The 22,515-nt window shown below is 34.1% G+C and overlaps 1 protein-coding gene across 1 annotated transcript; it reads left to right on the plus strand.

Annotated features, from left to right (window-relative positions):
* The first annotated feature begins 497 nt into the window (after positions 1 to 497).
* LOC124450178 (tetratricopeptide repeat protein 37-like) lies at positions 498 to 22,429 on the plus strand. The gene is made up of 52 exons (XM_047000813.1): positions 498 to 603; positions 675 to 818; positions 1,017 to 1,184; positions 1,255 to 1,347; positions 1,429 to 1,458; positions 1,552 to 1,765; positions 2,169 to 2,312; positions 2,408 to 2,573; positions 2,662 to 2,734; positions 2,879 to 2,968; positions 3,038 to 3,097; positions 3,179 to 3,225; positions 3,292 to 3,418; positions 3,926 to 4,005; positions 4,143 to 4,242; positions 4,569 to 4,621; positions 5,358 to 5,429; positions 5,519 to 5,554; positions 5,639 to 5,723; positions 5,835 to 5,866; positions 6,307 to 6,407; positions 6,493 to 6,595; positions 6,934 to 7,026; positions 7,437 to 7,526; positions 7,593 to 7,677; positions 8,068 to 8,118; positions 8,212 to 8,290; positions 8,762 to 8,820; positions 8,955 to 9,011; positions 9,105 to 9,248; positions 9,793 to 9,964; positions 10,137 to 10,230; positions 10,668 to 10,751; positions 10,838 to 10,965; positions 11,296 to 11,419; positions 11,489 to 11,610; positions 11,707 to 11,765; positions 11,839 to 11,885; positions 11,962 to 12,034; positions 12,109 to 12,162; positions 12,293 to 12,512; positions 12,611 to 12,768; positions 12,920 to 13,072; positions 13,137 to 13,225; positions 13,312 to 13,375; positions 13,454 to 13,507; positions 17,244 to 17,320; positions 17,680 to 17,803; positions 18,218 to 18,350; positions 20,310 to 21,142; positions 21,663 to 21,804; positions 21,891 to 22,429. Exons 1-52 carry the CDS (start codon positions 514 to 516, stop codon positions 22,199 to 22,201), a joined length of 6,081 nt encoding a protein of 2,026 aa, XP_046856769.1. The 5' UTR covers positions 498 to 513; the 3' UTR covers positions 22,202 to 22,429.
* Positions 22,430 to 22,515: the final 86 nt, after the last annotated feature.

The following is a 22,515-nucleotide window of genomic DNA, read 5'->3' on the forward strand; positions in this document are numbered from 1 at the left end:
TCTTCAATCAATTGATCAAGACGAGATAACACTTTTATCCTTTGTGAAGACGAAAAACGCAAAAATCTCCTGGACGTTTATAATTCGTCTTATGGCCGTCTTTAATCTTTCCGCCGATTTAAGTGAAGCATTAAAAAAGTGGCTTGAAAGACTTTGGACAGCATTTTTGGAAAACGGGCATGTCTGTGACTCGTGTTATAAAACGAGATACGTAGTTAAAATCAATGCAACACAATAGTAATTGAAGTTTGTCACAAATATTACTGGCTGAAAACGTTGATTACCTCAAATTTACTTGACATAAATTCAATTTTCATGAGAACGTTAATTTTAAAAATCTTGTGCCTTCTTTTGCAAGCAATTTAATTAAACAAGTGTCCAGCATGAGTATTAATTAAATTTAGTAATTTGTAACATTACCTTTAAGTTGTAACCTTGTAACCATGAATGGTAGCAGCCAACATATAACAAAGTACGCTCGATCCATTCCCCCAAGTTGTAACCGCTTTCAATATGGCTTCCAAAGAAGTTAAAAAAGAACTGAAAAGTGCACGCGAGGCTATTCAACAAAAAGAGTTTCAAAATGCCATAGCACACTGCAAAGTGAGAGTGGGGAAACTTTTTTTCATCTATTTCGAATGGTTATAAATCATTTGACTGATTTTCTTCTGTAGGCTGCGCTAAAGTTGGACAAAGTAAATTATAATGCATTCGTTTTTATTGGTGTTGCAAGTCTTGAGCTTGCAAAGCCAGAGCAAGCTTTTTTCGCTTACAAAAAAGCTATCAACATTGATCCTGAAAATATCTTAGCATGGCAGGTACGTCTAAATATGCAGTTCATACCTAATAACTTTTCCTTTGTGGTAGGCTTCTTTCCCATGTTTATTGTGATCTGCAGGGGGTTTTAGATGTGATCTAGCTTTCACTATTGTTAGTTGTGTGGCCAAAGTTGTGCATTTAGGAAAGATCACCCAAGATGTGCATCTTTGTCAAGAAAAATTCAATTTATAATCTAGGGTATGGCGTCACTGCGTGATAAAGAACCTGGAGTGATACCCAATGATGAAATCCCTAATATTTATGGAAGATTGATGAAACATTACAATGCGAAGGATTCCAAGAAATGGTCGGAATTTGCTTTAAAACTATTTGAGTTCCACAGATCAATAAAACAAATTGACAAGGTATTTTCTAGCTCTCTTTATTAAATGTCTGCTTTACTACCTCACTATTTCACTATTTATTGTATTTTAGGCACTGAATGTCCTTCAAATTATTCAAAATCATAATGTCGAAGATGAGAAGTTTGTTTTATGTCAATCTGTTGACCTTCTTCATGAAAATAAGGTACGTTTTATTTTTATGATGATATTTGCATGATAAATGAAGCATAATTTTCAATTTTTATTCTTTGTTTTTGTTCAACAGGAAAACTTAACTTCAGCTCAATTAAATGAGGTTTGTTTTTTGGAAGTTTAAATTTGGATCATATTTAGAGTAGCACACACAATGACAATGACAACATGTATTAATAAAATTTATTTTTTCCAGTTGCTGGCCTTGTACAAAACACTTCTTCATCCAGGAATTTTGGATTCTAAAGAATTGCAGCGATATTTTCTTGACTATACAAGGTTGCTTCCAAAAGATGATAGCATTACAATTAAAGATACATTAGTTGAAGCAGTGCGACTGAAAGATGTTTTTGGTGCAAATGAATTAACTCTCAATTTTCTGGCAAAGCTGTTTCTTTCGCAAATTGATGGTAATAAATGTATGTTTATATTCAGTTGTTCTCATCACATGCTTTTAAGCATGTGATCCTTCCAAATACATCAATATATAATCATGTTCATTGAAGCATGTGATCCTCCCACATACATCAAGGTATCATCATGTTCATTGAAGCATGTGATCCTTCCAAATACATCAAGGTATCATCATGCTCATTGAAGCATGTGATCCTCCCACATACATCAAGGTATCATCATGTTCATTGAAGCATGTAATCCTTCCAAATACATCAATGTATCATCATGTTCATTGAAGCATGTGATCCTTTCAAATACATTACTGTATCATCATGCACATTGAAGTATTTGATGCCCTAAGCCCTAAGTACATTATTCTATCAACTTGTACATAAAGCATGCAAGTTTTTTCTATAGAATTTGATCCATATGAGGCAGAAGTATATGAGGAATTGTCGTGTCTTTGTGATGAATCTAGTTCACCTCTTGCCCTTCTTGGTGCTGGAAAGCAAAAACTGTTTGCCAAGCAATATCAAAATGCTGAAGAAACTCTTGAAAAAGGTACGAAAAATTGCTCTGAGTAGAGTTATCATACCTGAAAATCAAATGATCAGGACAGGGTTGTATCAAATGGTGTTTTGATGTTGCTTTTTCAGGTCTAGAACTTCTCTCAACCTCCTCTATTGGTTGGTGTTTTTATTCACAGTGTCTTATTGGTCAACATAAGTATACTGAGGCTGTTAACAGTGCTGACAAAGGTTTAGCTATTTTAAAAGATGATCCTAATGCATATAGAAGTGATTCTATTTCCCTTTCCTTGAGGCAAGCAAAGAAATTTCGTGCCGTTTTTACTTTGTTCATAGTCTTTTTATCTGTATTGTCACTATTTCCTCGCGTTTTTTGTTTACAGCTTGTGCAAGGCAAGAGCATGCTCTCATTTAAGAAAAGAAGATATTTGTACAGCGATCCATATTCTAGAAGAGGTTCCTCAATATACATATGAATAAGATAAAATAACTTTTGAATAATCTAATATTTGATCACGTGAATGTCATCTCCTGAATCCACCCTCTTCTCCCTACTATTATCAAGCTGCCATGTTGTTGAATGAAGGTTTTAACTTTCAGTTGTTGGGACTTGATCCAGAAAATTGGGAGATTCTTATTACACTTGGCAGGATATTTGTCAAGAACAAAGATTTAGATCGTGCAAAAGAGGTATGGTCTAAAATATAGGACGCATCTATCAAAATTTTTTTGAAGTTAAATATAAATAAAAATATTTAGCTTTTAGTACGTGCCAGCAGCGTTGCGAAGTCGTTTTCATGGAGGTATTGTCTTTTGGAGGTATCAAGTTCGGGAACACATGATTATCTCGATGATTTTGCTTTATTTTAAAAGTATTCCATCAAAACTTTCTTTTTATAGGGTGAAATTTACGCCGCCGAGGAGGAATTTGAAAAGGCTGTTGAAAGGTTACATATTAAAGGTTACATTTTCTGCAAACGAATTAATAAAATGTATAAAATGGTTCGTTCTAGTTATCTACTTGGCGTCGAACATGAAGAAATTGCATCTGAGTGTTATCTTAATCTTGGGAAGATTTACTGGAAAATGGGCGAAGTTTGGCAAACGAATAAGGAAAAATGGCTGCAGTTTTTGTTGAAAGTATGACTACATTTTTAGTGTCAAGTTTCCATGGAATCTTTGCAGTATTGTAAGAACATAGAGTCAAAAAAATCTTTTCTCTAATTGAGAATCATAAAGCCTCACTTCAAGATGTTTGTTTTCACCGTAACACTGGAGTTTAATAAAGGCAGTATTTTCTTTAAACTTTACACGGTCTTTTGATCCATAGTTAATTCAAAGTTTATTACGCGGATCTTTTTGTAATACGGTAATCCTCCCCTTTATACGTAAGCTTCTTTGTGTGCAAGTTCTTCCATGAATGCTGCCCATCACTATCCTGACCTTTAACATTTTCCAAAGAAAAGTCTATCAAAATACAAAGCCTTATAATTAATAGTGTAATGTTTACAAATCATGCAGTATCACATGGTTTATGCACTGGCAACTCCCGTTGACAACTCTTCTTCCATATAAAAACGCGCTTGCGAACTTATGTAAGTCGAGGTCTTTTGGTTAGAGATTTACTGTAGTTTGTAACTTGTATAGGCGGCCAAAATGGACGTTTTCAACCCGATCACATTCTTCTATCTGGGTCGTTATTACGAAAAAGACGGAGTGAATGATAGGTACGTACGAATGAGCCCATGAAATGGTTATGGAGTCTTTTGAATGAACACGTGAAATGTATATGAAGTCTTTTAAATGAACACGTGAAATGTATATGTAGTCTTTTGTTTGACGATTTTTTAAATAATTATTTTAGCAAAGCTATGAAATGTTACAAAAAAGCTCATTCTTTGAACCCGTGTTCCGATGAGATTGCTGAAGCACTGGTGGATGTTTACATGAAGTTGGGGCTTGAGGTGACTTAAAGTGTGATTGGCTTTTGTATCATTAACAAGGTTATTATGTACAAGTACTTTGAGGAAAATCAAACTCGCTTTTTCCCCGAAGAAAATTACATTTAGGAACTAAAGTACAGTTTACACAATGTAGTATTTGATAAATATGATAAATTTTTTTTGCTGCGTATCCATCCTGAGTAGAGTACAGCGACTTTGTTGACTTTACTTTGTACTTTTTGATTACTAGCTGAATTTCATTGCCAGGCAACAGTTCTTTGCTTATTTATCGATACCACGATAGCATTAACCATACAAATTACTTATTAACTTCATTTCAACTCTAGGACGAGGCTGCTGAAGTTTGCCGTAAATTCACTTCAAAAACTAATGTTTACAGGTATTGCGTTTGATGTTGTGCGAGGTGGAAGAATTGATAAAATGTTATATTGGTTGCTCATGAGTCTAGCTACGTACTTAACGAAGATTTAGTGAGACGTTATATGACTTTTCAAACCTGACGTTTACTCCTAACTTGACTAAGGTTGTCGAAACGTCAGTCAACAACAACAAAAACAGTCCTTCTCAGGACTTTATTAACCTGGACGATCTACATCTACAAACATGTAACGATACTCCCGGGTTCAAACCATTTACTTTATGACTTTTGTAATTAAAACGATGAAGTATTTATCATCTGTCAAATTTACATCCATATTTTTTGATTGCATAATTATGTAAACATTAACTTAATGAAGCGCTCCAAATTTTACTGTTGCACCTTTCTTTCAGTGTTTTAAAATACTTACTATTGCACCAATTTACAACAAACCTTGCTCACTTGAACAGCCATTTATCAAAACCGAGGATTGTAATGATGGCTTTCTGATATTGTTGCTACCACATTGATAACGGATATTTCTAGAAAAAATCTTGCTTAACTTCATAGAATGAAACATGATTTTTATATTTATAATGTGATACTATTTATTAAGACCCGTATATCTTTACCGTCATTAAGCCTGGATTTTTATATTTATAGTGTGATACTATTTATTAAGACCCGTATATCTTTCCTAGGGTATAAAGTGGGCCTTCATTAAGCCTGGAAATAAGAGCCTTGTTTTTTCTCCTAGGGTTAAATGGGCCGTCCTTAGGCTTGGTTTATATTGTCTTAAGAAAGAAGATTACAATGGTGCTGTTCATTGGCAAGTAGTGAAAATTTGTTTGACATTATGTAGAGTTTATTTTTTATCTCCAAATAAAGTTTATCTAACACGTTGTGTTCAATTTTCAGTTTTCAAGATGCGTTACGGATGGATACGAACGATTCGTGCGTTAAGCATTTCTTAAATATTTTTCCTTCATGTCCATAAACAATTTTAAAATTTTATTGATGTTTATTGCCTTTGCGTAGAACAACCATGGAATGCCTCGGCGAGGCGTATATGGGTCGTGGTAGCTACAATCCAGCACTTGCTTCATTCATGCGTGCAGTTGAGGTAGGAGAAATTGATAATGTCTTTCTTTCTTGAAATTCTGTAATTTCTAGTTATCTTGATGATTTCTTTCTTGTCGGATTGGTTGACTCCTGGAAACGATTTCTTTTGCAGCTGAATCCATCGTTGCTGTACTCTAAATACCAGTAAGGATTCACAAATATCATTTATATCCGGTCTTTATTTCAATGTTCATCATTGTACAACATTGTACAAAAGCGTACATCACCTCCAATACAACAAAAAAGCGACATTTAGTCCTGAGGGGAGATTAAATACTACTACAATTAAGTTAGACTATTTCATTGCCGCAGATTTTTGTGAACTAACTGTGGGCTTGGTAGCTCAACAGGTAGAGCGGCGGACTAGTATCCCGAAGGTGCGAGTTCATATCTCGTCCAAGTCACATGTTTTTCATGTGCATATTAAAAACCGTGTTAGGATTAATATATTATATATATTCTGTGATGATGGCTTTGTGAACTAACGCAAACTACTCACAGACTATTTGTAAACTGCACGTAGACTTTAGTATACATGTTTGCTCAGCATAAAATACACATCGTTTGAAATTCTTTCTCCTTAGGATTGCCGCCCTGAAGCATCTTTTAGGTGTTTATGATGAAGCTGTTGTGATGTATAAGTGTATTTTAACTGAGCGCAGTGATTATGTTCCTGCTTTAAAAGGTAGAACATGAAAAATAACCCGAAAACATCCGTGTAGAAACTTCTAAGTTCAATACAAAATTTCTACTGTTTATGTTTTTTTTAGGTCTTGGTACAACATACATATCCTATGCAAAGTCTTCGTTACTTAAAGATTTTCATGATCGAGCTGTTGAGCACGTACAATGTGCAATATTTGCTCTTGCTCGGTATATCATTACGATATCTTCTTTTTCATTGACTTTTGTCAAAAGTTTCGTTTATTTTACGAGTTGCAGTCTTTTTATGATCGTGTTTTTCTTGTCGGTGAAAAACTCATGAAGTGTTGAATTGGTCGTTTGTGTATTATGGCTTCCTGGTTTGTTTACGACAGTGCCATATTTTTTTTACGACAGCGCCATATTTTTACGACAGCGCCATATTTTTTACAGCGCCATATTTTTTACTATTTTTTACGACAGCGCCATATTTTTTTTACGACAGTGCCATATTTTTTTTACGACAGCGCCATATTTTTTACGACAGTGCCATATTTTTTTTACGACAGCGCCATAGAATGTGATGGCCATCTTTCTTGTCTATGGAAGCCTTTAGGGGATGCGTGTTCGCTTGTTTTTAACGTTCACGAAAGTAAAGTAAGGTTTGTGTTCATTTTATAAAAATGATTTGTTTGGATGAATATCATTGAAGTTTTATAAACTATTACCAAGTTTTTATGCAACCATACCAGACTGATTTACGAAGAATTATTCATAAATTTAACCTCCGATCTCCTGTACACATAAACATTTTTATTTAAATACATGACATGAATGGAAATAGATGTCATAAAATAAACTTTGCTGTCTGTTAAATTTTCTTGGTGTACTGTTCATGGTCGTTCTGCTTTGATAACGTCTATTTTTGTTTCTTGCTGTTTGCAATAAACCAGCAAATAGGTTTGCCCATAGTACTATGGGCGTTATTGGGGATTATCGATTAAATAATTAGCCAGCTTCACCTCTCAATTTAAGACAGTAATAAAATGTTTCACTGATTTTTTTCATATAGACTCGACTTACCTGAAAACCTGCGAACATTTCTGAAGCTGGATAAAGAAACTACAGTCACTAAGAAAGATATTATTTGCCTTGCCGCAAGGTAATGTGTCTATGGCATGGCCTATTCAATTGTAAACTGCATTAATGCTATCATAACTGTTTTTAGTTCTTTTGGTCAGGCTGTGCGCTTTAACTCTTTTTGTGCAAGTCTCTGGCACGATGTTGGCTTAAGTAATTATAAACTATCTACGGTGTGTATTCTCATCTGTTCATTTTGTATTCTCATAAGCTCAAAACTATCTACAGTTTATATCCTCATGAGCTCAAAACTATCCACAGTTCATACACTCATGAGCTCAAAACTATCCACAGTTCATGACCACATGAGTTCGAAACTATCCACAGTTCATACACTCATGAGCTCAAAACCATCCACAGTTCATGTCCACGTGAGTTCTAAACTATCCACAGTTCATGTCCACATGAGTTCTAAACTATCCACAGTTCACACACTCATGAGCTCAAAACCATCCACAGTTCATGTCCACGTGAGTTCTAAACTATCCACGGTTCATATCTTCGTGTGCTCGAAAACTGTCCACCAAATTCCGTCATGAGATTTTTATTTGATCATTTTCCAGATGCATAAAGACACTAACGAAAGGAGAAAACTCTGCGAACGGTCAATGAAGGCAAGAAAATAATTTTGTTCTGTTGGAGTACTCATTTTTGCCATCTATCTCACAATTATTTTCTAATTCTCATCCTATGCTACGTACTTGAAGGCATTAAAGAAAGCTTTGAACATGGAACCGTCAAATTATATAATCTGGAATACTCTTGGCATCGTTGCTGCATCATATGGTTAGTCTTTCTCAACTTTGTTCCCAGGGCCTTTTTTAGGATTGCTCTTCTCGGGTGAAATGACTTGGGAAAAGCAACCCTAGGAAAAGACCTTGGGAACAAGGTTGAGTCCATTGTGACCAGACTTGGTAACCTTTATCACCAAATCCGCTCAGATGAGCTTTGACAACCCCACCTGATTAAATATTTTCAAGATTAGAAACAGGGGAAAGTGTTCTGCGCGGATCAACACATTTTTGATAGTAAATTATTCATGTATGGTCACACACTGGTTGAGTCATTCTTTGTTTTTTTTTTGCTGGTGGTTTCGTTAAAGCTCATAACAGCCGACAATTTACAAAGTACATAAGGAAATATACCCCAAGAAAAATTTCTTCTTTGAGGAAACAGTGACAAGGGAATTTTCAAATTGTTATGTTTAGAAATTATGGCGAATTCATCGCATTATTTCTTTTTCTCTTGTCCTTTAAGATGTATACGATCCTGATCTAAGTCAACATTCATTTATCAAATCAATCCAAGCGCGGAAAGTAAGTCACATTCTCAAGGGAAATATCATCGAATTTCATTGGTCGCAGATAACGTTGAACTCAATTGAAATAACAAACTTGTGACATGTTCTAGACAACAGTCAACGGGTCTTAATGAATTTGTTTCGTTGTAGAATCCAATGGCATGGACGAATCTTGGTGTTCTGTATTTAAGATATGGCAAAGCCAATGTAAATAATTGTAATGATGGCTTTGAACAGCATCTACTACATACGTATGCTGTTATTGTTAACACACTCAAATGGAAAAATCATTTTCTTTAGATGGCGAACCTTGCATTCAATGCTGCTCAATGTATTGATCCCACGTACACACAGGCATGGATTGGGCAAGCCACCATTGCTGAAATGTATGCGCTTCCTGAGGCCATGGACCTTTATCGTCACTCTTCTGAGTTGGGTGCGCATGTACGTTTAAATGCCATGAACGCGCATGCGCGTTATGATGTTGCACGCCATGCTGGAAAGTTTGCAAAATTCATAAAGGATAAGGATTAGAGTGCGCTGTGCAGACAACCAAGAGCTGAAAGTGCAAAAAGTAGAAATCATTTGTACAGAGCGAACTTTCCACTTGGATATGCGCATCTTGTTATGGTTGTATTTGTTATCTTAGTGTCTTTAGTTGAGAATAAATGTTGATACTTGACCTACGACATTTTATAGAAAAATCAGCCCTTATGTACGTAAGTTTGATAGTTCACCTGCCGTCGTAATCGTGATCATGATACCAGTTCAGTTAGAAAACCGTCGTATTTATAAATGAATTGAAAAGTCATCATTTATGAAGTCATGTGAAGTGAAGCTTTTATTCAACATGTTGTACTCTTTCATGTTGATGTTTTTAGTGAGCGTTAATTTTGCTCAGTTTTTATGTTACATACTAACTCAGTGCATCGAAATTTATGTTTCACTTTTTCATTGATTGCCGTTGACTATGTTGACATGTGTTTAGGTGGAAGCTTATATTGGTTTCTCTCACTGGGCATGTCAATCTTTGCTGTTATCAAAAGCTAACGAAACATCGCGTATTTTGAAAGGAAAACCATATGCTGACTTATCGCACCTAACTAAGAAACTTGGAAATATTGTCATCGCTGCCTCTGATGCTCTTAGCAAATACACAGGTTGGCTCTCTCCCCAATACCCTCGCGGCTTTATTTCTCCACAAGTGGGGGCCTCTATCTGAGATTATTTTTGCAGTATCTTAATTTTTGCTTTAAAATTTATTTTCCTGATGAATATGAATAGTTTGTGGTAACGTCTTGTATTGCTGATGTTTTCTTTTTGTTCATCTAGATCAAATTCATAACAACTCATGTGCGTATAACATGTATGGGATTTTATTGGAGCATCAAAGGCTTTATGGTCAAGCTGAAGAAGCTTATAAACGGTTCGTATGTTATACTTGTGGCTAACATAAAGTATCAATAGAGCTAAGTAGATTGGGTTCGCTAAACTACAGTATTACTCTTCTTCTAATGTAGTCTTATGAATGGCTGTACCGGCCAACATTTTTAGGGCTTCGGTCGGTCGGTACATTTCCAATCTTAAATTAGCTAATAACACAACTTTCCAGCGAATAATGCCTGATTGCCTTTTTCTGCCCAGGATTTGTAGAAGGCTTGATAGGTTAAACAGTTTGGGTGCACGCCCCCCTTGCCCCCTCCCCATATTACGCCTATGGTCTTAAATGTATGGAGTAAAGTAGAATACTATAAATCACCCTGTTACTCTTCTGTAATGTACTCTTATCAATATAGTTAAATTGATCAAGTTATCTAAATTACCCTATTGTTTATCTTTCAATATACTCTTTTTATATTTCAGTTCCTTGGGACTGTTGGAAAATAACGTCACTCCTAACAATGATCACTGTAACATCGTAAGAGCAAATTACGCTCGAGTTTTATCGTAAGACGATGATGAATAAATTTTATCATTCTCATAATCTCTTGCGATATCAGTATTGCTCATTTCACTTTATACTTCATGTATAGTTCATTGGAGAAATGGTCAGAATCGATTCATACATATCAACAGATCACCGCCATGAGTGATTTTTATTGCGTCGTGCGTCTGGCGTTGGCATATTTAAAACTTGGGGACTTGAATCAAAGTTGTCACGGTATGATGTTATTTAAAATCTGTTTTTCCTCTTCGCCTACGTATGAAATATTTTTATTCTATTACATCATCCATGTGGGTCTCTTAGTAGTAGTTTTTTTACAAAATATCCAATATTGAGAGCAATGATTCCACAGTAAATATTGGTGCATTTCGTTCTCTCCATGGCAAAATATCAACTCCAGTTTTATACATTACGTACATTTTACTCGGAACAGATTCGCTGTTTTTCATCTATTTTTGGCTAAAATTGAGCGTATGCATGCACGAGTTAATGTTATCTTATACGAAAAAGTATTAAAATATATAAATAAAGAATTGTATATTTCAGCCTACGAACAGGCTTTTCAGTTGTCTTCAAACGACTCTCTAAAGTCGAATGTTAAAGCAGCATTGGGGATGCTTGGGTACATGTTGGGTGATATTGATGTCAGCAAACAGGTTTTGTTCAACAGGTAACACTTGAAGGTGGATCTCTCACAACTTTGATCATGTGACCATTTCTTGCATATTTTTGTGTACAGTTCCCAGTTTCAACCAGCCAGTGAGCATGGACTTCTTGCAATCAGTGTCCTAGGCCTTATAACTTCCGATCTTACTTTGGCGGCTGCAGCTTTAACGGAACTCGTAAAGATCGGGGAGAAAGGTTTTATGACTGTGAATTATCGCCATTCTATAACAAAAATCGTTCAATTTCTCTGGAAAAGCGATCGTAATCATGATCATCATTGTGTCGCTATAGGTGATGAAAATCTTGTTGCTGAAGCTTGCTATCTTTTTGCCTGTTTTTACGCGTTTCAGGTTTGACTTAACCTTAAATAAATTTTTATTGTTTTTATTTTTCAACATAAAATGAGACGAATCTTTTCTTTAGAACACACCCAAGACGGGAAAGACTTACATCGTAAAAGAAATTCACAGGTTTGTTGTAAAAACATTTAATAGACAATGATGTTTTTTGACGGCAAGTTGCGTTTTATGTTTTTCGCATATTTAGACGACCCTACAGCAGTTTGCTGTGGAATGTCCTCGCAAAGTTCATCATTCGTTATCAACCAAACCAACTTAAGGTATTCTTATTGAATAATTATAAAATATAACCTTTCAATACGAGGAAAACAAGGATTGAGTTTAATTTATGTAGGAAGCTGGAAGATGCGCTGAAGCCGCTCACAGGTTGGGTGACAAAAATGTCGAGGTATTTTATGTGTTGATAAATGTTGAAACATTATACTAGCTATCGCGCTTTTATTTGTGTCCGGGAATCAAATCCTTATTAACTCAATCTTGTACAATTTGAATATTAAACTGTTTAACCCTGTCTTCAGGATGTCTCTACAATGCTTGCTTATTCCAACATTGGTAAAAGGTCAGGCTTCAGCAAAGAGGCCGTTGTATCTACTCAAAAAGCGCTACGCATGAGACCCGATTGTCTCGTAAACTGGTCTTTACTCTCAGCTGCGTTGTCCAACTCCACAAATGAGACTGGGGGAAGATTTCGAAAGAAAGCAACTTGTAAAAATATCACAAACTTTGCACTTACGAAAGGTTTGAATCCTTTTATACTGTTTTATTGAGGCATTGAAACTCCGCAGTTCCTCGAATTTTCTTAGTTTGTAGACGTCTGTTAAAATTTTGATGTTTAGCTATTCAAGATGCGAACCAAACTGAAAACGATCAAAGACGTTTGGAGAAGAGGAATGAAAATTTTCTGCAAGAACATCAGAAATGGTTAGCTCTACAATATGGTTACTGCTTGTATAACTCACGAAAATTTCAAGATACCATCGAACATTGTCAACAGGTAATTTGTTATAAGGTTGAAAGCATTAGTATACTGGTAAATTTGCTGTTACTATAGATTCTTTTATGTTTGCGACCTTAAATCTTAATATAAATCGCATCATAAACCATTTTTTCGTCAAAATATTCAGACTCAGAATATTATTTTACAGGCACTTGAAATTTGGAACAAGGATTCAGCATTTCAGAGCAAAATCCAACTGCTGTTAGTTCAAGTCAATAGTCACATCGTGGATGTTGAGTCGTGTCTTCAAGATATAAGAATTGTCTTGGATTTTAATGCAGAGAGTTCCTACGCTTGGATGGTATTGATGTTCTACAAAATTTATGTGTATTGTGTACAAATTCATTTACCTGTTTTATATACAGTTTTCAGGTCTTTTCCATGAGGAAAGTGGTTTGATTAAAGCTGCTGAATTTTGTTATAAAAACTCATTACAAGTGTCCAGCAAGAAAGGGCATGTAGATTTAATTTATCCTTTAAGATATGGGTTTTATGTTGAAAAGATCAATTGCTTAGAGCTATGAATTTTCCATGTTATAGATATCGTCATGGTCAAGTTTGTTCTTTGCTTCGTTTGGCTCATCTTGCTCTACGACAGGCGATGGTAAATGCTTTTTTCATTGGACACACGTGACATGGACCTCGGCTGAGCTTTTTGACATAATTTGTTTTTGGTTTTCAGATAAAGGATAATCCAAGTCATTATATAGAGTTAGTTATTGAAGCTGTTCAAGAGGTATGTTATAATGTTGTAAGCATTAGTTATTGAAGCTGTTCAAGAGGTATGTTATGTTGTAAGCATTAGTTATTGAAGCTGTTCAAGAGGTATGTTATGTTGTAAGCATTAGTTATTGAAGCTGTGCGAGAGGTATGTTATAATGTTGTAAGCATTAGTTATTGAAGCAGTTCAAGAGGTATGTTATGTTGTAAGCATTAGTTATTGAAGTTGTTCAAGAGGTATGTTATAATGTTGTAAGCATTAGTTATTGAAGCAGTTCAAAAGGTATGTTATAATGTTGTAAGCATTAGTTATTGAAGCTGTGCGAGAGGTATGTTATGATGTTGTTAGCATTAGTTATTGAAGCAGTTCAAGAGGTATGTTATAATGTAGTAAGCATTAGTTATTGAAGCAGTTCAAGAGGTATGTTATAATGTAGTAAGCATTAGTTATTGAAGCAGTTCAAGAGGTATGTTATAATGTAGTAAGCATTAGTTATTGAAGTTGTTCAAGAGGTATGTTATAATGTTGTAAGCATTAGTTATTGAAGCAGTTCAAGAGGTATGTTATGTTGTAAGCATTAGTTATTGAAGCTGTTCAAGAGGTATGTTATAATGTAGTAAGCATTAGTTATTGAAGCAGTTCAAGAGGTATGTTATAATGTTGTAAGCATTAGTTATTGAAGCAGTTTAAAAGGTATGTTATAATGTTGTAAGCATTAGTTATTGAAGCAGTTCAAGAGGTATGTTATAATGTTGTAAGCATTAGTTATTGAAGCAGTTCAAGAGGTATGTTATAATGTAGTAAGCATTAGTTATTGAAGTTGTTCAAGAGGTATGTTATAATGCTGTAAGCATTAGTTATTGAAGCAGTTCAAGAGGTATGTTATAATGTTGTAAGCATTAGTTATTGAAGCTGTTCAAGAGGTATGTTATAATGTTGTAAGCATTAGTTATTGAAGCTGTTCAAGAGGTATGTTATAATGTTGTAAGCATTAGTTATTGAAGCAGTTCAAGAGGTATGTTATAATGTTGTAAGCATTAGTTATTGAAGTTGTTCAAGAGGTATGTTATAATGCTGTAAGCATTAGTTATTGAAGCAGTTCAAGAGGTATGTTATAATGTTGTAAGCATTAGTTATTGAAGCAGTTCAAGAGGTATGTTATAATGTAGTAAGCATTAGTTATTGAAGCTGTTCAAGAGGTATGTTATAATGTAGTAAGCATTAGTTATTGAAGTTGTTCAAAAGGTATGTTATGTTGTAAGCATTAGTTATTGAAGCAGTTCAAAAGGTATGTTATAATGTTGTAAGCATTAGTTATTGAAGCAGTTCAAGAGGTATGTTATAATGTAGTAAGCATTAGTTATTGAAGCAGTTCAAAAGGTATGTTATAATGTTGTAATCATTAGTTATTGAAGCAGTTCAAGAGGTATGTTATAATGTAGTAAGCATTAGTTATTGAAGCAGTTCAAGAGGTATGTTATAATGTAGTAAGCATTAGTTATTGAAGCAGTTCAAGAGGTATGTTATAATGTAGTAAGCATTAGTTATTGAAGTTGTTCAAGAGGTATGTTATAATATTGTAAGCATTAGTTATTGAAGCAGTTCAAGAGGTATGTTATGTTGTAAGCATTAGTTATTGAAGCTGTTCAAGAGGTATGTTATAATGTAGTAAGCATTAGTTATTGAAGCAGTTCAAGAGGTATGTTATAATGTTGTAAGCATTAGTTATTGAAGCAGTTTAAAAGGTATGTTATAATGTTGTAAGCATTAGTTATTGAAGCAGTTCAAGAGGTATGTTATAATGTTGTAAGCATTAGTTATTGAAGTTGTTCAAGAGGTATGTTATAATGTAGTAAGCATTAGTTATTGAAGTTGTTCAAGAGGTATGTTATAATGCTGTAAGCATTAGTTATTGAAGCAGTTCAAGAGGTATGTTATAATGTTGTAAGCATTAGTTATTGAAGCTGTTCAAGAGGTATGTTATAATGTTGTAAGCATTAGTTATTGAAGCTGTTCAAGAGGTATGTTATAATGTTGTAAGCATTAGTTATTGAAGCAGTTCAAGAGGTATGTTATAATGTTGTAAGCATTAGTTATTGAAGTTGTTCAAGAGGTATGTTATAATGCTGTAAGCATTAGTTATTGAAGCAGTTCAAGAGGTATGTTATAATGTTGTAAGCATTAGTTATTGAAGCAGTTCAAGAGGTATGTTATAATGTAGTAAGCATTAGTTATTGAAGCAGTTCAAAAGGTATGTTATAATGTTGTAATCATTAGGTATTGAAGTTGTTCAAGAGGTATGTTATAATGTTGTAAGCATTAGTTATTGAAGCTGTTCAAGAGGTATGTTATAATGTTGTAAGCATTAGTTATTGAAGTTGTTCAAGAGGTATGTTATAATGCTGTAAGCATTAGTTATTGAAGCAGTTCAAGAGGTATATTATAATGTTGTAAGCATTAGTTATTGAAGCAGTTCTAGAGGTATGTTATAATGTTGTAAGCATTAGTTATTGAAGTTGTTCAAGAGGTATGTTATAATGTAGTAAGCATTAGTTATTGAAGCAGTTCAAGAGTTATGTTATAATGCTGTAAGCATTAGTTATTGAAGCAGTTCAAGAGGTATGTTATAATGTTGTAAGCATTAGTTATTGAAGTTGTTCAAGAGGTATGTTATAATGTTGTAAGCATTAGTTATTGAAGCTGTTCAAGAGGTATGTTATAATGTTGTAAGCATTAGTTATTGAAGTTGTTCAAGAGGTATGTTATAATGTTGTAAGCATTAGTTATTGAAGCAGTTCAAGAGGTATGTTATAATGTAGTAAGCATTAGTTATTGAAGCAGTTCAAAAGGTATGTTATGTTGTAAGCATTAGTTATTGAAGCTGTGCAAGAGGTATGTTATAATGTTGTAAGCATTAGTTATTGAAGCTGTTCAAGAGGTATGTTATAATGCTGTAAGCATTAGTTATTGAAGTTGTTCAAGAGGTATGTTATAATGTTGTAAGCATTAGTTATTGAAGTTGTTCAAGAGGTATGTTATAATGTTGTAAGCATTAGTTATTGAAGCTGTTCAAAAGGTATGTTATAATGCTGTAAGCATTAGTTATTGAAGTTGTTCAAGAGGTATGTTATAATGTAGTAAGCATTAGTTATTGAAGCAGTTCAAGAGGTATGTTATAATGTAGTAAGCATTAGTTATTGAAGCAGTTCAAAAGGTATGTTATAATGTTGTAAGCATTAGTTATTGAAGTTGTTCTAGAGGTATGTTATAATGTTGTAAGCATTATTTATTGAAGTTGTTCAAGAGGTATGTTATAATGTAGTAAGCATTAGTTATTGAAGCAGTTCAAGAGGTATGTTATAATGTAGTAAGCATTAGTTATTGAAGTTGTTCAAGAGGTATGTTATAATGTTGTAAGCATTAGTTATTGAAGCAGTTCAAGAGGTATGTTATGTTGTAAGCATTAGTTATTGAAGCAGTGCGAGAGGTATGTTATAATGTAGTAAGCATTAGTTATTGAAGCAGTTCAAGAGGTATGTTATGTTGTAAGCATTAGTTATTGAAGCAGTTCAAAAGGTATGTTATAATGTTGTAAGCATTAGTTATTGAATATCATTAATTTTTTTGTAGAGCATTTTTACAGTGCGTGTCTTTGATACGTGTTTGTAAAACAATAGAGTTGAATTAGCGTTTTCTTTTCAAGTTATTATTTTATGTTAGAAGTGGTAATAGAAGATTGTTTTATTTTTAGACTTTAAATCTCGTTCCTAATTGTTCCGCCGCGAATATTATGTTGGGAATTGCCCATTATCTTCAAAATCATATCAGGTAATCCTTGGTTACAAAAAAATATGTCGGCAAGAATGTTTAAGAAATGAAGGCTTTTGTGTAGAGCGTTGTATACGTCGGAATTTTCTTTTAGCGCTTTAAGTTTCAAAAAAAATCATACAAAAAAAGTAAAATTTTTTTTGTCAATATTGCATGTGATAGACTTCTGTTTATGAAAGAAACAGAGATTTGTTGGCTCTTGCAAGGGCTAAAATTCTTTCTTACATTGATATAAAGAAAACAAGTGACTTGTAGCATAGCGACGGCTAATATATGACCATACATTGTTTATTGAACCTAGCTACTAATGTATAATATTCAGATTTTTCTTTTATAGCATTTTTTCTTTATGTTTACAGAGAAAGTAAAGATGTGCTTTGTTTGGCTGACAATGACTTTGTAAGGTCCCGTTGTGCAAGTGTTATCAATTTTTTCTCGGTTTTATTGAATCTCAAGAAACCTAAAAAGGGTGAAAATATCGAAGTAAGTCATTTTGAAATTTATTTTTCTTATTTTATTGATGTCAAATTATGCTCCATGATAAATATATATCTGTCTTAGTCACGAGGAAAACAGTTTTGTTTTATTGAGCGTTTCGATGCCTCAAAGTAACGTGTTTTGTTACTATAGCAACGTGTTACAAATGTCTTTGCTCAAAAGCAAGACGTTTTTATCCACGTCTTCTCGAGGACGATGTACGTTACATTGATTTTGAATCACGTGGACACAATTCAACCAATCCGTTTGCTTTACCACAATGCTTTTGATAACGTTAACATTGTTTTCTTTTAAGGATATTGCAAATAATGCACTATGTGAATCACGTGGACACAATTCAACCAATCCGTTTGCTTTACCACAATGCTTTTGATAACGTTAACATTGTTTTCTTTTAAGGATATTGCAAATAATGCACTATGTGGAAACGTAGGAGGCTCTCTTCAAGATATCTTGATTTACTTCATTGCTCTCAGTTGTAAAGATTTGCAAAGAAAGCAACTCTTGATGAAATGTATTCACATCAATCCAAGTGAGATAAAATTTTGGAACGCACTGCGTAATCTATGAATACAATTTTCCCACGTACGTGGTAAGGGGGACAAGCCTCGCTAGGCCCTCGTTCAACAATTTTTCAGCTGTCCAACGCCTATTTAAACGATTTTGAAGTGATTTTCAACTCCCCTCTTTGGGTGCAATACTAGACACACAATGACAAAATATTGCTTTTTTATAGCGAAGTAACAATTTAGCAGCAAAGTTTCTTTAACTCTCCCTCCCCCCCCCCTACCCCCTTGGTGATTCGAAACTACCTTGTGATTTAATACTATCGAAGATACATAATGTCTTTCCAGTTTTTTAACCCTGCTGCGTTGCGTAGGGTAGTGGGTCTTAATTCAGTTTTAAAGAAGGTCATTCAATCTTAGACGTTTTAAACTTGATTATCTCCAATTCGTCGATCCTATAAAAGGTTATTCAGGTCAGGTTTTATTCAAAAATTAAATGATTTTTTCTCACAAACTTCGAGTTTATCAGTAGTGTTTTTGTTGTATTTTATTTTACGTGATGACTTACCTACGAATATGTTTAAAGAAGTTTTCTCATTAACATGATCCTAATCATGACGAACATATTTTGCATTAAAAAAATCAATTTAAAAAATCTTGCTTTTTATAGACAATTTATTTTATGGTAATTGACGTTGAGAAGGGAAAAACATCTGTCGTAATTACACAGCCATTAACATTTGTCCCTTATAGTAACTTTTATAGCTTTTTTTGCATTTTATCGACAGTCATTTAAAAGATGTAGTCCCTCGAGAGTTAGGCACTTTCAGGATTAATTTGCCATGAATATTTTGGGAGGAGATACATGTTTGCCATATAAGTAAGTTTCATTTTTTATATTCCATTATGTATGGAATGTGATTTGGGATAGACACTTTAAAAACTCATTAATGCCTACCGCCGATTCAAGTTGTGACCGGTTTAGAAAACGCTTTGTATGTAATAATACATTCATGTTCTTTGTTCGTTTGGAAAGAACAACTTACAACAAAGAAAAATGTGTTAATGTAGGCTTTTTGCTGAAATCCTAAAAACTACAGTTTCATTTAATGCGTTTCGTGCCCGGGCAGAGTTGGGTATTTAGTTCATATTTCTTGTTCTTCCTTCCTCCGCGTTCTGCATCCATCGTCTTTTTTGTGTGTAGATACGTATATCCGATTATTATTCAGCTGCTTTGAAAATCGATTATAAACAAAGGTTCTTTGTGTGTTCTTTAGAACGCATGGTGACCGACTCCTACGCGTATGATAACGTTGTTATTATCGTTGTTTAATTTTATGTATTATGCTGTATGCACCCGGCAATATACATCACTGCTGTCCTTCGGTGTTAAGCATTTCCTCCTTTATGTCCGCATATTCATATCTCTGACAAACCCATTAAAAATTATGTATTTTGAAGCTGAATATTTTACGAGCTGACAACAATCGTTGCTGTATTTGAAAATTAATCGAGATGAGTAAGTTAGTTTCAACTAATCATGAATTTTGATTGCTTACAATTACGACTTATTTCTATGTATTAAATTTGTGTTTGTTTACTTAAATATTATAATTTATATTTTTTTAAAAGATTTAACTAACTATTTTTAATTAAAAATTGTTAGTTCGCATGAACGGCATGAAGTTAAAGTACTATTGTTCTATTATGCTGACAAATTTTATACTCGTTCAAGCTTGGAATTGTCTCGTTCAATGTTCACTTGAATATCATATTGCCCGATATAAGAATCTCAAAGTCATTAAAATACTTTTTTATACGGTATTAAAAAAACTTTTTTTTTATGTTTTTTGTCAACCATAACATTCAAACAATCAATTAGCAGTTTTACATCATCATTTAAGGAAAATTGCCTGAACTGTGTACATATATAATTATAGTAAATCAATCATTTCCTTTTCTTATATGCTATTATTTCATTTTAGAGTACAACATGGCTGTTACTGCCTTTATGGTTTCCTTCTCTGTAGTCTTGTTTCTAACATGCATTATTTTGGCTTCGATATTTTATCTTGTTCGAAAAAAGCGACAGAGTACGAACGTCGTCTACAAACCTATGCTACGAACTCCGCCATTGCCAATGACTTCAGGTCTTTTGCGTTTAAAAACCGACTACAACGAACGATTTTCTATGGACTATGATGACGCACAGGCTGTGAACCGCTGGAGTTTTAGGAGACAAACTGATGATAGCCTTGCAGACGATCTCTCAGAGTACGAATACACAGAACAACAAAGCAGTTCTGTTCCATCCAATTCTTCTAGTGATAATATCTTTTTAAGCAATCACGAGGATTTTTACAACGACATACTCACCTCAAGCAGCTCAACGTCCAACAGTCCCGATATCAACACGCGATCGTGTGTTCTCAACTTTTCTATTCAGTACGACTACATTCAGAAGTCGTTGAACGTTGTTCTCGTCAACCTCTTGTGGCCTCCGAAACAAAAGAATTCCTCTAAAGGTGTTCTTATTGTTACTCAACTTTTCAACTCTTTGGAGAATGCAGAATCCAAGGATTTCAACACCCCACACAAATCTGAATTAAAGCCTTACTCGAGCAACGTAATTTTCAACCAGCAATTTAAATTTGAATCACTGCAAAGCGATAAACTGAGTGATCTCTCTTTACGTTTGTCATTGTGCTCATATGATCGCTTTAGTCGTGTGCAGTCATTTGGAGAATTCATCGTTGACCTTAGTGACATTAATATTGATGAACTTCGTCCTTTGGTACTCAAGAAAAATATGCTACAGGTTAGAAGTATTTGTGACTTTATATTGATTTTTTGTTTTGGTTTTTTTTTCTAACAAATCATTTCTATCAAACTACTTAACAAACGAAAAACATGTTGTCTACTGTAACTCGTCAGTAAATACAGTAAAAACTGGATACAACGAGTTGCACACAGTTGAGCTAGTTTGGTTTCTTACGTGGGACAATCAGTAATGATGTCAAAAGTTTGCATGCTGATACATGCCTCAAAATGTTGCTGTTGTTAAACATCCTTATTGTCTTTGTTCAAACAGAACAATTTTGACTGTGGTATGTTTCATTCTCAAGGTCCAATAATTTAACTATAATTTAAAGTTATTTTTAAATATTTCATGCATAAACTGACGTGAAAACGACACGAGACAATATGAAGTAGTGTGAAAATCAAATTTAATGTTGCCACAATATTGTTTACGTTCATAATTAATTTTTTACTGCTTCCTTAACTAGTAACGTTTAAAAGCTCTGCGGAAATTACTAATCAACTTAAATTGCTTGTAGATCAACTCGTCTACTGAAACGGAAGAAAAAGATGGAGGGGAATTATCCTTATCGCTACGATATCAAAGGGGAACCAAGAGGATTTCAGTGATAGTTTTAAAAGCGACTAATCTTCGAAAGCCAAGAAAATTTGTGACAAATGGTACCTGTAGAACAACACTACGTTACTTCTAAAAAGCATTCTATGTCATTGTTGTTTTAAAATCTTATTCTGAATTATTTATCTAGATTTTTATATCAGTATTAAACTGCTCCATAATGATGAACTTGTTGTGAAAAGAAAGACACGAACAAGAAAAGGATCGTTTTCGGCTTGTTGGAACCAACCGTATGCCTTCGACCTCGAGGAAGACGATCTTGATAACTATATGTTGATTTTCACCGTCAAGGCGAAAGATATCTTTGCGTCTGCAACAAAGCTGGGTGTTGTGCATATTGGTGCGCATGCGCAGTCTTCAGGAGAGGAACACTGGAGGGAAAGCGTTTGTTGTAAGAACAACACAATGAGACAAGTCACAAGGACTCATAAATTATTTTGAGTAAAGAAACGATGAAGACATCACAGTTTGCCGAGTTTTAAAAATGACAAGTTTCTTTCGAAATGATGTGATCATTTAGGATGTGATCGTAGACTTGTCTAATATTGGGATTGGTGGGTGTTTATTTATGCTACTTAAAAAGATTGTTATACAGAGATTAATTAATTGTAAATTTCAGAGGATGGTTTTTCCAAAAAAAAGCATTCAATTAGTTTAGAATTTAGTAAATCGTAGGTGTGTCGTTATATGTAGTCACCAAATGCAGTTACCTCCGTCGAAACCAAATGCAGACACTCCATTAAACAACAGACCTA

Source organism: Xenia sp. Carnegie-2017, unplaced genomic scaffold (genome assembly GCF_021976095.1).
Source record: "Xenia sp. Carnegie-2017 unplaced genomic scaffold, XeniaSp_v1 HiC_scaffold_13, whole genome shotgun sequence".
In the NCBI taxonomy this organism is placed as follows: domain Eukaryota; kingdom Metazoa; phylum Cnidaria; class Anthozoa; order Malacalcyonacea; family Xeniidae; genus Xenia; species Xenia sp. Carnegie-2017.

Excerpts from the sequence above, each read along its gene's own strand:
- LOC124450178 (XM_047000813.1), top strand. The coding sequence starts at position 514 with ATGGCTTCCAAAGAAGTTAAAAAAGAACTGAAAAGTGCACGCGAGGCT. Across the intron at positions 5,430-5,518 it reads TACAATGGTGCTGTTCATTG|TTTTCAAGATGCGTTACGGA; the intron begins GCAAGTAGTGAA and ends TTCAATTTTCAG. Across the intron at positions 21,805-21,890 it reads AAGAAAATTTGTGACAAATG|ATTTTTATATCAGTATTAAA; the intron begins GTACCTGTAGAA and ends TTATTTATCTAG.